The sequence below is a fragment of the Arvicola amphibius genome, chromosome 5 (genome assembly GCF_903992535.2).
Source record: "Arvicola amphibius chromosome 5, mArvAmp1.2, whole genome shotgun sequence".
NCBI lineage: Eukaryota > Metazoa > Chordata > Mammalia > Rodentia > Cricetidae > Arvicola > Arvicola amphibius.
In genome coordinates, this window is record NC_052051.1 from 151657035 (window position 1) to 151672919 (window position 15885).

The 15885-nt window shown below is 46.1% G+C and overlaps 1 protein-coding gene across 1 annotated transcript in view; it reads right to left on the reverse strand.

The window, feature by feature from the left end:
* Window positions 1–15885, reverse strand: part of Setbp1 (SET binding protein 1) — a 321531-nt gene that overhangs the window by 102431 nt on the left and 203215 nt on the right. Inside the window, exon 3 of the mRNA XM_038332182.1 lies at window positions 888–4338. Within this exon, the coding sequence (XP_038188110.1) occupies window positions 888–4338 (3451 nt within the window). The remainder of the gene's footprint in view (window positions 1–887; window positions 4339–15885) is intronic.

Genomic DNA, 15885 nt, shown 5'->3' on the forward strand with positions numbered 1-15885 from the left:
AGTAAAAATCCCAATTTAGTGGGTGTGCTAAAAATCGCAGGGATATGGCTCTGTTTGTAAAGGAGGGACAAAGTACCTTTCTCCTAGCCTCTTCCATTTAGTACGTGGAAGCAAGATTGTGAATGTAGTCTAGGCTTCACTTTGGGATCCTGACTGTGGCAGCCTGTCCAAAGCTCTTGGTGAAGAATCCACAATATGGTTTAGGACTGGGGCTCCCTGATTGGTTAAACCTTAGGATTCTCTGATCATTAGCTTCCAATCACTTTGTGGTAGACTCATCACCTAAGATAGGTGACTTCTACCAACGGCATGGCACATGCACTCAATGGCACTCTTTCAGCCTTGGCATTCTTAAGATTTTGTTGATAGTCTAGTGGGTTTTAGAGTTTCAACTAGCAAACTGTACCTTGTAATCAGGATCTTTACTAAAAAGTACAATTGTAAACTAGGCAGTGGTGGCACACGGCTTTAGTCCCAGCACTTGGGTGGCAAAGGCAGAAGGATCTCTGAATTTTAGGCTGACCTGGACTACAGAGTAAGTTCCAGGACAGCAAGGGCTACACAGAGAAAACCCTGTCTCAAAAAAACTGAACCAAACCAAAACAGCAAGAACAAAATGACAATTGTAGCACTTATGTCTGTCACTTGGATAGTTACTAAGGGCTGTCTCTCTGCACTGGCTTTGGGGGAACAGAAAGCCAACACCATGTAAACAGTATATGGAATACCGAGCACATTCAAACATGCAAGGTGACCTATTTGCATTTAGCTCTGCCCCTTTTGTAAAACAGTGAATGCTAGGTGCCCAGGGTGACTGGTGTTCACATTGCAAAGGCCAGGACTTAAGCAACTGGGCAACCCAAGTCTAGAGAAAACTGTGGTCTTACCTGGAGACATGGAGGATTCATAGGAACTTCTCTCCTTGCGGCTCATCTTGAAGGCTTGGATGTCCTTTTCCCTGTATGTCCCAAAGCCTTCGAAGCTCCTCCTCTTGCTCCCACACAGGTCACTCTCCCACTTGTCACCGGAAGGATTCATTTCACTGAACACATCCAGACTCTCTGCTCTTGTGCCACTGCCGTCCCCACCAGAGTACCTTTTAGCACACGAGTCCACGGGCTCGCTGCTCAAGTCACCTTTGTCCTTAGCCTGTGTCCAATGCTGGGCATCAGAAAGTGACAGGGTGGACAGGGTGTCCACTTCAAAGCTGCTCTTTGAAACCTTGTGGCCGGTGTCACCATGCTGGTGCTTCTGTCTCTCCTTATGCTTGGTCTTCTCGCTCACCAACGGGAGCTCCTTTTCTGCACTGCTCAGCCGCTCACTCAGGAGGTGGCTGGAGAAGCCTGTCGCTTTGCCTGCAAAGAGACCACTCAGATTGTCGTGGGTCCCTAGGATTCGGTCCTCCTTGTGCTTATGCTTGTGTTTATGTTTCCTCTTGTGGAGCCGACTGCTAGACAGAGCGGCCCCGCCCACCTTGGGAGGGTTCAGGGATGGCTGGATGTCACCGAGGCCTATGCCTACCGTTCCCTGCAAGTGTACTCCGTGCTTGGCTTTGTGTTTTGTTGCCCCAGACATCTTTACATGGGAACCTGTGTGGAACTGAGGTGGTGGCACCGTTGGCCTCATGAAGGGGGACGCTGCTCCAAGCGTGTGCGAAAGGTACAGAGGAGCTGGATACTGACCGTAGTAACCGAGGTTCATCATAGGCATTGATGTGTAAGGCATTCCATAGGGTGCATAGTAACTTCCACTGGGAATAGGGTAGCTGAACCCCTGTAAAAAAGGCACCTTTGTCATGGTGTCATTGGTTTTTGCAGGCCTACCACGCTTCTTCTTTGACTTCAAATCTGAAGTCCTACGAAGATAGAGCAATGGGTCATACTGGATATATGGCACCGGGTAATAGTGATCAAAGTTGATCCTAAAGATGCTGGGGTATGGGTTCTCGTGGTAAAAAGTGTAGCCCCGGTGGGAAATCCTGAACACTTGAAATTTGGTGATGAGCTCTTCCAGCTCAGCCAGAAACTGGAGATCGTCGCGGTTCTGCAGGCTTTTCCTTTTCCTCTTGTGCTTTGGCTTCTTGAGGCTCTCATGGGCCAGAAACGTGTCCACAATGAGATGCTTCTGCCGGTGGCCGTGCCGGTTCTTTGTGCTGGTGTCGGACGGAATGGCCTCCGGGTTGTCCAGGGCACAGAAGTCGAAAGAGTACCTCCGTCGGGACTCTGAACTCTTCTCTGCTTGGTCAGAGGTGCTGTTGTTGTCTGTCCCGATGCCACTGTCGCTCGGGATGGTCTCCTCACTGTGGGACTCACTCACAGGAGACAAGGTGATCTCCTTCAGTGAGCTAATCTCGCAAAGGTGTGAAGGAGAGTTGGCCATCAGCCTGGGTGGAGAGAGCTTCCAGGTTCCACTATGGATTCCCTTCTGGGTTTTGGTTGGAAGAGCACTGATGGGCTGGAGGTTTGGCATAGTTTTCAATTCTGAAAAATTGGTTTCAGTGCTGGCGGGGCTCAGGTTGCCATTGGACCCCCCTAACTGTGTTGAAAGGGGGTGCATAGCTGCTGGTGAAGAAGCCACAAGTGACTGAAAGTTGGAAGGCACGGCTGGAACATCCGGCTGGCTAGAAACAGGCCTGGGGTGCTTGATGGCTGTTTTGGGTTCTTCGGATGGGGGAGGCAGCTCTGTTCTTGGTTTCCTGCCCCTCTTCTTGCCAATGTAGATGGTCCCTCTCTTGCTGACATTAATCTGCTTGCCCAATTTGCTTTCAATCGATGATGCTGCCCCAGGACTGGTCTCTGGGGGAGCTTTGGCCTTTAGGGCCACGCTGCTGGAACAGGACAAGATCTGATTTAAAATGTTTTTCCTCTTGAGGGTCTTCATCTTATTGATCGTTTTGATGGTCTTCTTATCCAACACACCAAGCTTTCCAACCTTTTTGTGAAATTTCATCTCACTCATAGGTTTGTCCTCTCCCGGCACTAACTGGGCCAACTTAGCCAGATTGCGCCGCCTCTTTCGCTTCTTGGTGCCAGGAAACTCTCTGCTGATAGGACTAACCGGGCTAGTGGAAGTCCCTTCATGGATGGTCTCCACCGTGAGCAGAGGCTGCTTCTTTGGTCGTCCCCGCTTCTTTTTAACTGGTGTGATGACAGTCAGACTATCGGTGTTGGTGTAGAGAGGGCTGGAAGGGGTAATGGGGTAAGCAGACGGTGGCTCCACCATCAGTTTGTCAGCGGTAGCTAAGACGGCCTCCCGCAGCATAGCCGGGGGTTTTGCTTTGCTACACCTCCTCTTTGCAGCAAACTTGGGGTGCTGGATTTCAGGCAGCTTTCCAGACGGAGAGTGCTCTGTGCGTGTTGGTGACGTCATAACCATGGGTGGTTTTCTCTGCTTGGACACACCTCCAGGGACAGTTTTCTCAGTATTGCCACCTGTTTCCAGGCCAGCCGAGGGGGACTCATTCTCAACCATCTTTCCTAACTTGGGGACGCGAGTCTCTTTCTTGCTTCCCTCCGAGTTGGAAAGGATCCTGCTAACGACTTCACTGCTCATAGCAATCCCGGAAGCCAGTGCTTTCTCCGGGATGATTTTTTCCACCACAGCCTTAATGGACTGCCTCTTTTTCCTCTTATGGTTGGTTGGATCCAGAGAAGGTGTCTTTATGGGGATAGTAATCCGGACATGACTGGAATCATTTTCAGGATTACTGCCGGTGCTGATACTCTGCCGGCTCGGGGATGCCTCTTGAGTATTCTCTGCAGAGTAACCCTCTCTTTTCCCTTCTGTGTTTTCAAATGTTTTCTGGGCACTTTTGACCCAATCCAAATCTGAGTTTGGTATGGTTTGACTGATCACATCCTTTTTATTGGACTTTTTCTTGCTACCTATAGTGGGTGCTTCTGGGAGCTCCTTTGTTCCTCCTCCATCTTGATCTCCCAATGGCTGGAGTCCATTGCACTCAGCAGAGTTGCTAGTGGGCGCTGGGGAGCTGTGGCTGCTGGGAGATGGTACCACATTCCCCAAGAGAAGATCTTTGCTGCTGCTGGACAACTGACTCCGGGTGTTCCCTGTATTGCCTTTCTTACTCTGGGCCTTTGCAAAGGAAGCCACGGGTTCAAGAGCTGGGATCTTGCTGGTGCTTGCGGTGTCTCTGCCAGACTCTGGACTAATGAAGCAATTCTGAGTGGCGGGTCCACTGTCAGAGTTGGTGGACCAGTCCATGTGGTTCTGGCTGCTGCTTTTTTGCTGGTGCTTTGGTTTTAAGGTGTCACTGGTGAAGCCCTGTGAGAGGCCTGGGTCATAGTGAAGCGCTGAGTGCTTCTGGGGCCTCTCGTAAGCCTGAAGGTGGGCAGAGTGGGGAGGAAGAGAGAAACAAAAATGAGCGGGTTGGCACTCCTTAAAGTTTATTGCCTAGAAGCTTAATTATTTTAAAATTTGATAAGTGATTATGCTAATATTTTCCCAAACTTTAGACTGTGTGTGTGTGTATGTGTGTGTGTGTGTGTGTGTGTGTGTGTGTGTGAGAGAGAGAGAGAGAGAGAGAGAGAGAGAGAGAGAGAGAGATTTTCTCAATTATGGTACTAAGGATACACTGGATTGGACATTAACAAGGATGCTTTCGGTGCTGTCTTTCCCCTCTAAAGAACTTGGTTTCAAAAAGTCTGAGAACTATATGGAAAGTGGATGGAGTCCACCCAAGGCCTCTGGGCTAGAATCTTATGAGGAGGACATTTAGGGACTGGAGAATCCAGCAGAGTCTGCAAGAGCCTGACCTCTCCCTTGTGTGCTCCTTTGCCTAATTCAGGCTGTCTCTTACTTGTCCCCACTTCCCCTCAGAAGTACAGCATTCCCCTCTCCTGCTTCCCTGCTTGCTTTAGTGTGGACTGCACAGCACAGGGCTCGGTGTCTTTGAATGCAAGCTCCACTGAGTTCAGCAAGTGAAAGCTGCTCACATCCAGAGCATGCAGAAGACATGCGAGAGGAGAAACACGCAGGAAGAATCCCCATCTTTGTCGATGGGCATGCCTTTGGGTTTGAGGGCTAGCATGCTGCAGGAGCTGCGAGCCCCTATTAAACAGTTACAGCAGCTCTTTAAGGAAAGTCTCCAGGAACACACTGTGATCCTTCCAAACCACCTTTCCTGTAGCCTGGCAATTGTATTTCCCCTATGCAAATGGCAAACCTACAGGACAGATCAGTTTCCGATTTGTTACAGAAGGGAGAAGATCAGTAGATTGAAGCAAACGTCTGTCTTGTCTCATTTACTCTAAGAAAAGTGCGGTGTAGAAAATTTGGCAGTTTTATCCTGCAGTGTCTATCAGTCTGATATCTATATATCAGCCTCCTTTATTATCTATTGTTTATCAATTCATCACCTATGCGCTTACCTATATACTTTCTATTGTTTTATCCTATTGTCATCGATACTACAGATCTGAATGTTCCAGCTGAAACCATTCCTGATGATGCCCTTAAGACAAGGCTCAGGTGGCCCGAGTATTGTAGGTAAAAAGTCAGTGCCCTAACTCAATGGCTCTTGCCTCCACTAACTCTGGGAATCTCCAGAGAAACACGTTGCCACTGCGACTTCATGAAATCTTTTTATGTTTATGTGGCCACACTGTCTAGTTTTCCAAGTGGGATCATCTCCCCACATCAAGCCGATACACAACCAGTAAAAAAGTTTGTTTTTGCTGTCTTACACTTTGTAGTATTGGCAGCATTAGCATCGATGTACACAGAGTAAACTCTGTCACTGGATGCTGTCTACGAGGGATTATTGCTGCGGACATAAGATATATCCCAGTTTCTATAACAATATACAAATTTAAGATGGGGATAGAATATTACATATTACTCACTCATCTCCTATGAATCAGGGGTTTGATACTCCATTTCGGTTGTGGCCTCTCACTATACCCCAGGCTGAAAGGTGGATCAGGGATGCTATGTTTTCTACTGTTTTAGGATGCTGTGTAACACATCCTGTGGCCTTTCTGAGAGTGAAAGAAAGTAAGGTGTTTTCAATCTGCGCACACAGGATTTTGGGGGAGCCTGTCTTCTCCAGACACCTAGCTCGCCCATGCCTCCAGCTCTGGAATTAGAGTCCATGCATGAATGGGCTTTGTGATGAAGTTGAGGGCTGGAAACTTGGTCCGTGACCCTCGCCAAGTGTTCTCAGTTCTCACATCAGATCCTTAGCCCGAGCAGAGTCCACAATGAACACTTTCTTCCTGCAGAACGGTCTCAACAACGTCTCTCACCCTTGGAGAAATACCCCGGCTTCAAGCTTTTTAGTAACATGCATGTCACCTTTGTTGCACTAGCTGTCGCTAATTTTTGTATGTTTGATTTGTATGATAATTGAATTACATGCCCACTTCCCTTTCTAGCTTATTACATATCAACAAGGTGCCGATCACAATGCCTCCGCACACAGCAGGCCCTCAATAAACATTTACTGAATGAATGGAAGAATGTGCATTTTATTATGGATATTTCATTTTGTCAATGAAGAGATTAATGTGCGAGGTGCTGCAACATATTGCTTGCAAACACGGTTACCACCTCAAACACAATTACACCCAATTTCCTTCACTCTCTCTTCTGCATGTTCCACTGACTTCCATAAAACACATCCACCACAGTCCTTACAACGCCCTGTGGTATTTAATCCATATGCACTCCTGTCTCTTTCTGGAAGGCAGTAAACATTTTTGGGTAAAAGCAAGCAAGCAAACAGACAGACAGATAAGAAAACACACAAATTTCCCATCTTTTTATGTATCATATACTCCCCAGGGCATACTACAAAGCCAAGTACACAAAACTGTTTACTGATGTATTTTGAATTAATAAATTAAGAGAAGAGGGACCGGAAGGATGGCTCAATGGTTAAGACTGCTTGCTGGGTAAGATGGCTCACAAACGGCCTATAACTCTACCTGCAGGGGAGCTGACACCTCCTTCTGACCTTCATGGGCACTGGTGACATACAGCGATTCACACGCTCAAATAAAAATAAGTACAAAATAAAAAATAAATTAACTATTAGCTGAGGTTCCTATTACAATCACAAAATATATAGCTCCACACAATACACCATTCATCTTCTCTTTCATAATGGTTCACAGTGAAACTGGAGGGCTGAGATACATTCGGCGATGACCAAACAAAAATAAAACACCCCTTTCCCCTCAACTTATGGCCTAAGTTCCGGCAAGATAGCCTCTCCCACCCCCCGTTAAGGAGATTTGTATTGCTAGTTCTTTCTTAAATGTTGTTGTTTGCTTCCAGTTTGCTCTACTATGGGGGAGGGTCTGCACCTAAAAAGATGGGGGTTTCAGTGTGGCAGGAATGCCTGGGCCTGTATTCTTGTAGGCAGGGACCTGCTGAAGGGCATGCATAGTCTTCCACTGGACCACAGCCTAGCCCGCTGTTCCCAGCATCTCACAGGTAGTTTACCTTTCAAGGTGGGTCCAACCATCAAAGACGAGGATGGCCAAAGGGAAGGATGTAAAGGACCTGGAGTAGTGGGGATGATACGTTAAAGCCTTCACTCCTTGGGGCTGCGGACAAGGAGCAGAGAAGCAGGGTGGACCAAGAAAGGACACTTGATAAAGTGTCTGAGAAGGCCTCCTACTGTTCTGATGGTTATATGGATCGCATCCACGGAGTACAGATACCTCCTCTGTCAGTCATAACACATATAACATATAACATATATGTCATAACATGACATATATACAAAAGCCCCGATATCTCCTTTACTGAGAACTGAGCCCTTACTCTACCCATACAGAGGTCGACAAAGCGCACTGCCAAAAGGAAGAAAAATGACTGTTCCTTCCCCAAATCTTTTATATAAAGTATACACATTTAAACTCTGTACAAGCCAACTTTCCTTTTTTAAAAAGTTTATTTCTTTTTTTAAATACATTACTTTAAAATTCTTTAAAAATGGAAAGAAAATGAGTGCCTGAGCCTTATCTCACAATTATCTAAAGCTAATCTTTTCCTTTTCTTTTTTTTACCCAAAGAAAAATATGGTGGATCAAAAAAATCAAAGCAGCATTCATAGAGACAGACTCCTCTTTTGGTAGCCTTTGTCCTTGCTGTTTCCGATGACACCTGTAGTATGAATTTACTGTCTCTGAGATGTGCTGATTTACAGCACAGGGAAATAGGAAGCCACTGGAGAATCTTGATCTCTGAACTTGGCATTTGGTGCTTCTCCAGATATGGGGTTGGGTCACTGTCTCAGAAGCACTTAAGGCAACAGTTATGAATCCAGATTGCTTGGCCCATTGCAGACCCACTAACACCGTCTCTCCAGGTGGGAGGAAGGAAGGGGTCTTCTAACAGGATCTCCAGATAATGTTGATGCGCAAATTTAAACGCCCTGATCACATGTTCTAACACAGGCTAGCCTGTGGTTTCTATGACATTCACAGAACTTTCTAGGGGTAAGTATGCATAGCAAACCATCACAGGCCTGTTAGGATATGCAATTTGGCAACATCGAACATTCCTGTTTTGCTCCACAAACTCAGCGACTTACATGGCAAGAAACCCTAACACCGTTTTTGATTTAGGGAGGAGTGTGTGCGGGGGGTGAGCTTTATAGGAGGAAGAAAGTATTACCGTCCCATAAGGGAGAGCATGCAGGTGTTCATGACCTCCCATCCTGGGATTCTTATCCAGGCTAATCATCAAAGCTCTCAGGAGCCCTGACTTTTCATTTCTGGGTCTAGAAGCAAGTGCTTAAACTTAAGCAAGAGCCGAGTGAGGAGACAAGGAACCACAAACTGTCTGCTTAGATTAAAAGTGTCCAACTTTAGCTGTATGCTAAATTCACACAGGAAACCTTGTTAAAAACAACATACCTGGGATCTACCTGGGGCAATTATGCCAACATTCTGGTGGTGAGCCCAAATTACTAGCACTTCCTTCAAAGTTTTCAGGCAACTCCAATGAGCAGATAGAGTTCAGAACCCTGGATTATAGCAAAGACAGTGCCTGGCTTAGGCACCAGAGAGACGCTAGTATTGCCAGGAGAAACTGATTCCAGTGGTTTCCTAACGTGTTTCACAAAGTCCTTGAATTTTCCCAAAACATTTTTGAACTGTAGCCAGTGGATTTGGCAAGACACACACACACACACACATGCACACACACACACACGCACACACACACACACACACACAAAACCTGCTGAGTGCACTAAGTGTTGTTCATATACAAGTGTGTGAGGGCTAACCGGTCAGGGGCTTGTCCCTTGAGGACTGATTTCCCCTCTATCAGCAGTCATTAATTTCTGTCTTCGCCTAGTGGTTGTAGCTTGTGGGATTTCCCCTATCTGCATTGGCATGTCAACTGGTATTGTCATTACGCAGGCAATAGTTTCTTTTCAATGCTCCCTTAATTATATAAATTGGACCTGTCACCCTAGTGTCTGTGGGCTATCCTAAGAAGTCAACAGGGTATGATTCCCATCAGAGCAGTCCTCGGTGAATTGGGTGCCCTGAACGATATATTAACGCATCCCTATCCCTGGAGGTGGAAAGAGCTCACACAAAGGCCCAGGCTCTGACCGTAAGCTCCTTTGCGTACATTATCTTTTTGCGTTATTGAAAATTACCACTCACTTGATTTTGGCCATGATGAAATAACAAGTACTGGCTACAATATTTCCACGAGGACAAGTGTAAAACTGAACTGACCCAACTCATCGCCTGCAGTTGTAGCAGACAACATGGGCTGTGAGTGCAGGGAGGGAAACACAAGGCCTCGAGCTGTGCCCAGCTTTCTGTGCAAGAGAAATTTTTTTCTGGTGGAGAGAGGAAGGTGGCGACCAGGGCTGGCATTCAATAGGCAAATAAAACAAAGGTTAGACTTTGAGACTCATGAGGGATCAAAAGTTTGAGGGGCTAGGCACAGAGAGGAAACTACATAGATAGGAATTCTATAAACCTTACTAGAATTCATCTAGACAAACGTTAATACACACGTGAGAAAAAGAACCTAAATACAATGCTCAACTGAAGTTGACTGTGAAGTTCTGAGGTCACACAAAGCAGGATGATGCTGAACTTGTTACCAGCTGGTGGAGAAGCTTTAGTAAAATGTCCGTATTTCCTATTTCCATCTTCAAAGTGACACTCTTTGTAACTGCACTAACTCAGTTTCTCCTTGGGAAATTCTAAGAAGGATTATAAGCAGGATCTTGCTTTAGCTGCCTACAAGAACAAAGGCTGAAACTCTTTAGAGAAAAACAACATGTAGACTCTGCATCATACAGGATGAATACAATATCTAGGACACGATAGGAGCGTTAGTAATGGGGGCCTGGGTGGGAGTTCAGTGGGTAAGAGGACTTGGGATCACAACCATGGGGACCAGGTTCACATCTCCAGCACTCACATAACACAGTGGGTGTGACCATGCTCACCCTTAGCTCCATGAATGTGCCAGGTAAAGGCAAGAAGATTGCGGGCTCACTGGCTGCCAGACGAGCTCTGGGCTCCCTGACTGATACTCTTTCAAAGGAATATGGCAGAATATAAGAGAGCCTGATACCAACTCTAGCCTGCAACCTTGACTTGCGCGCGCACACACACACACACACACACACACACACACACACTCACACACACACATGTATGCACACACACATGCATACAATACACTATTGAATAAGCAAGGAGGTAGGCAAAAATGTCCCACCACTGGGAAAAGAAAAATAGACTAAAATAACCATTCCAAAACTGTTCGACTCTTTAAAGGAATGGCTGCATGGTCGCTGATAACCAGATGGGAAGCGTCAGCATAGCAATCACAAGAACAGGGAAATAGGCGGGTGTCAACTCTGCACCTGAATAAAGCTACACTGGAAGCATCAAGTAGGGGCCTCGCAGCTTCCAGCGCACTGCGGATGCTCAGCGAGCATGAAAAGAGCACAGGAGAAAGCATCTAAGTCGCGAGCTGGGGAGAGAATAATAGCAGTGCTTCACTCCAGCACTTCAGCAACACGCAGAACATAAAGAGATCTAACAGCCTCAGAATATCCGAAGGAGGAGAGAGGAGGGAAAGTGCATGCAAATTCACGTCGGTAAGAAGGCAAAATAAACACAAACAGAAACCCTATCTAGGCGTATTGTAAAGAAACTGGTGCGAACCAAAGGTGTGGAGAAAAATTTAAAAGCAGCCGTATAAATCAGACAGGCAATTTATAGCAAAGTGGAGAAAAACAGCAACAAAACCAAGGATGCCTGGCTCCCATCAACGCAAAGCGAAAGACGGTGCGGTGTGGAAGATCTGATGAGCGTATCAAGCAATCCTGCTTTGCCCAGTAAGTGCAAAATATTTTCATTGAAATATTTTGGGCAATGAAATTGAGGAGGAATGGCCGGTGAATTCATACTTATGTTCTCAACATTATTTGCTGTCAGAGAATAAATAACCAGACCATAAGAAGATGCCCGCTTGCTTCCTGGGATGGCTAAGATAAAAAGGACAAACAGCAAGTGTAGGCAAGGATGTGAAACCCTTGACACTTTCATCCATTGCTCGAGGGAAGACATTAAAAGGGTGAAAACATTGGGAAAATGTTCTGGCAATTTCTGTCAAGGCTAAATATACCTCATGATCCAACAATTCCATTCCAATTATTTACCTGAGAGACCAAAACAAGTATCTATAAATAGACTTTTATAAAACGCCGTAGTGGGTTATTCAGAGTTCTTAGTGCTCAGAATATCTCAGAGGCCCATTAACATGAAAACACACTAAACTCACTAATGAAAGGAAACAAGCTAAGATATATTTGACAAATAGGGTGGATCTCTCCACCTCCACTCCCCCCCACACACACACACACACACACACACACACACACACACACACACACACACACACACAGTCTCATAGCAGGGAAGCAGAAACCTTTCTTTCTAGAGGTTTCTAACCCTAGCCTGAAACTCATCCTTATCCCCCTCCCCTGGCCCTCATTCTTCCCAACACACAGGGGCAGCTGAATGAGTTCATCCCTAAACAATAGGGCCTGACTCTAGGAGGCAGGTGCTGTGGTTTCTGTAGGCTGTTTGGTCCCTGTTCATGGGCTCTGACTCGGGCTAATAGGTGGCAAGGTAGAGGCTACCTCCACCGCAGCCACCAGTTCACCTTTCTGAAGGTAAGCATGTAGCTTGACAAGAACCTGGCTCACAAATCAAAGTGAGCGCTGCCCCACCTCCCCCGTAAATCATGTGTGATCCATCTGGGTAATGACGCCTCCAGTGTAATTCCCTATTAAGAGGCTTTATCTGGAGAGATAAGCAGCTGGTTCTCCTGTCACTAATTGCTGTCTGCTGTGATTTTAAAACATCTGCACCATTGTGCTCTTCATTTTCATATTCTAATCACTGCGAAACTTGAAAAAGGTACATCATTGATTGTTTCTATGGGTTAATTAGTACACAGCCTCATTGTGGAGACAATTTAGAGGCAGCCAGAACCTCAATCAGGAAGTTTGTTTTAAAAATTAATAACATCAGCGTGAGACCGGAGGGACAGTCACATTCAGAGATCTATCGGGACAGTCTCAGGAGGGACGGAGCCACTCTTTGTTGCTCTCTACAGAGGAGAGATGCCAACAGGGCATGAAGCAGGGCCGTTGAGATGACAATAGAAAGATTGAGGGAACCCTGGACTGTGGCTCCCTAGCACAGTTATGACCCCCCTCTTGCCCCTCCCCCCGTGACAGCCATTCCAAGTAGCCCTGGTTCCTTTTCCCTGCCAGCACAAATTGAAACTTTACTGACACAGTTTAAAATATTTAAAATGCATCGGACCCCAAATGACCAATTATACTTTAAGGTCTGTTCACCGTCTTCTTTGTTCTACCTCAGTTATGGGAGGGACCAGAGAGGAAGTCTGGAGCACAGAGTAGGGGAGAGGGAGGACTAGAATCCAGTGTTCCTCAACACCAACGGCTTGGAATTCTGGGATTCACCTCAGGACTCTCTTAAAACTTGGATTTGGATTCTACTAGTTTAGGGTGGGGCTAAAATTCTGTATTTCTACCAAAGGACCACTACTAGTGATAAGCTATTCTTTCCTCAAGCAGTTGATTAGAGTTCACATTTCTGAAAGTCATGGAATAACAGAGGCTGCTGCATACAGTGGGGGGCGGTGTGTATGTGTGTGTGTGTGTGTGTGTGCATGTGTGTGTGTGTGCATATGCACGCGCATGTGTGTGTGTAAGATGCACTATGAACTGAATTAACCACTTGGTCTCTCACCCAGAAATTTTCAGCAGTGTCTTTGGTCATGGGGGAGTTGTAGAATCAGAAGTTAGTGAGTATCCTAGTATCTCCCTCACAACGGGCATTATAATAAACCTCCTGCCCTTAAACTACTGTTTAGAACTAATGATCTTTCTCCAGCCTCACTGGAGATGACCTGGCAGCAAGAGACAGGGGGGAGCTCACATCCGCATGAAGAATGCAGTTTTATCTATTTGCTAGTGTTTCCTTTTCTTTATTGTTGTGCATGTATGAGTATTTTGTCTGTTTGTATGTGTACTATGTGCCTGCCTGGTGCTCATAGAAGTCAGAAGAGAGTGTCTGATTCTCTGAACTGGAGTTATGGCTGGTTGTCAAGCACCATGTAGGTGCTGGGAAGCAAACATCGGTCCTCTCCAAGAGCAGCAAGTGCTCTTAACCTCTGAGCCATCTCTCCAGCCCCAGGTAGTGCTTTCTTCTCTTGAGCTGAAGGCTCTTTGCTTTTTCTTTCATGAAACATTATGATAAGTAGGGCGACAAGTAATCCGAAACACAGGGTGGCTGGGGGTAAGCGTGATATCTTAGCAAACCAAGAAAAAAATAGCACTATGGAGTGAGTTCAATCTCCTGCTCTGTTTTCAGCAATTTTCAGACTCCATGGATCTGGATATATTTTATTCTATTGTAAGATAAATGCAATTGGGCTTTTAATTATGTGACCTAAATAGTGTGTCTTGGCAGAGGAGGGGCTGGGGGAAGGGATGACTAATAGTGAAGATGTTTGAAAATGGTACCCACAAGCCTAGTAGTTTAGAAGCTTCCCAACTATATTCATAGTAAATATTTCCAGTTGGAGCTACCCCATGCAGATTCTGCCAGAAGTCACAGACTGCCAAATAAAAAGCTAGGGCCAGGTATGGCGTACCCCTCGAGTTGCTGGTCAGAGGTGTCCGAGAGACACCCCACACCGAATAACAGGATATTGCCATAACTCTTGGTATTGTGCCAGAACTTAATGGTAATCCCCTACTGCTGTAGAAACTACACAGTATTGATCACAGGACATAGAGAAATCAAACTGGTGCTGCCCAGGGTGCTTCCTCCCTCTGGTAGCTTGCACAGTATGAGGAAGTGCTATGTAGGCATCTGAGGGGGAAGAGCCATCAACAGTTTTATCCATCTACAAATCATGTGAGCAACAGTAAAAACTAACCTCGCACGGTATGCCCTTGGGAATAACAGTCATACAAATGCTGAGGGTAACTGACCACTTTCTGATTGGATGTAAGTCTTCTCAGGAAGACACCCATGTCTGGTACTGTAAATCTGGCCAGAGACCATTGATAGAAAGCTCACAAGCCCCAGGGGTAAACTTACAATGATTATTCTGCTCTACAGACATAGTATCAGATTTCCTTCTAGATTCGTATCCCTATTACCCAGAGATTAGTGTAGGTCTCAGACCTCAACAGAGGCGTTTCTCTGGGCAGTGGACGGAGGTTAGTGCTGAAAGTCATAGCTGGTCAAATTGCAGAGATAAGTGTGGAGTTCTCAGTCTAAATGGCACTTCTATATAAAACACACACACACACACACACACACACACACACACACACAGAGAGAGAGAGAGAGAGAGAGAGAGAGAGAGGAGAGAGAGAGAGAGAGAGAGAGAGAGAATCCTAATAGATCAGGGCCTCACTCAGCCACCATCAGAGAAGCTTTCTCCTGTGGTACAAAAATTATATACAGAGACCCACAGTTGGACAAGATGCAAAGAGTGAGGGAACTTGGAACAACACTTGGCTCTAAATGGGATGTCTCAAACAAATCCCTCTCCTCAGAGCTCAGGCAACCCCGTAAAAGAGGAGGTGGAAAGAGTGTCATCGCCAGAGGAGGTGAGGGACTCGCCCGTCTATGGGGAGCAGGCATCAGGGACTGGTGTCTAGAAGTTGGAGTGTGGACTGAAGGAAATGAGACCTTCGCATGACAGATCTGAATCCAGTAGGTGGATGGGAATGAAGCTCTTCTACAGAGGCCACATGGAAAACTGAAATCTTGCAGATCACTCTAATTCTGGTGATCTGGACAGCACCAGTTCAATCCCAATCGGTCTGCCTCTCCAATAGTAATTCAGGCGCCCCGGTGTTTCCCATGGAGGCTTCCCGAGGTTGACTTTCAGAAATTCTTGGCACCCATCAGAGATAGGCCACTAGGGAGCCAGGACAGCCTTTGAGAGACCACTCTATGGTGCCACAAGGACATGTCATGCCAGATCCAGAAACACCACATCCCAGCACTTCCTGAGAACGAGGCATTAATAATTGAGAAAAAAATATGTAAGAAAAATTTAAGGTCTTTTTCACGCAGTCTTTATGGATTTTACACAAAGAATAATACTTCTGACATCAAAAAAGGCCTAGCATACTAGCTGCAGGTAAACCTCCTCCCAACTCTGCATTCAGGACACTTCTCAGTGTTACCCAGTACCCCCAGCAGGTCTCTACTTCCAAGGCAAAGCTCTTAATTCAGCTTACCCCTTATTTGGTTAATGTGTTTCTAACTTTTCATTCAGGTCTCACCTAAGGTGATTTGACCTTGAGTAGGT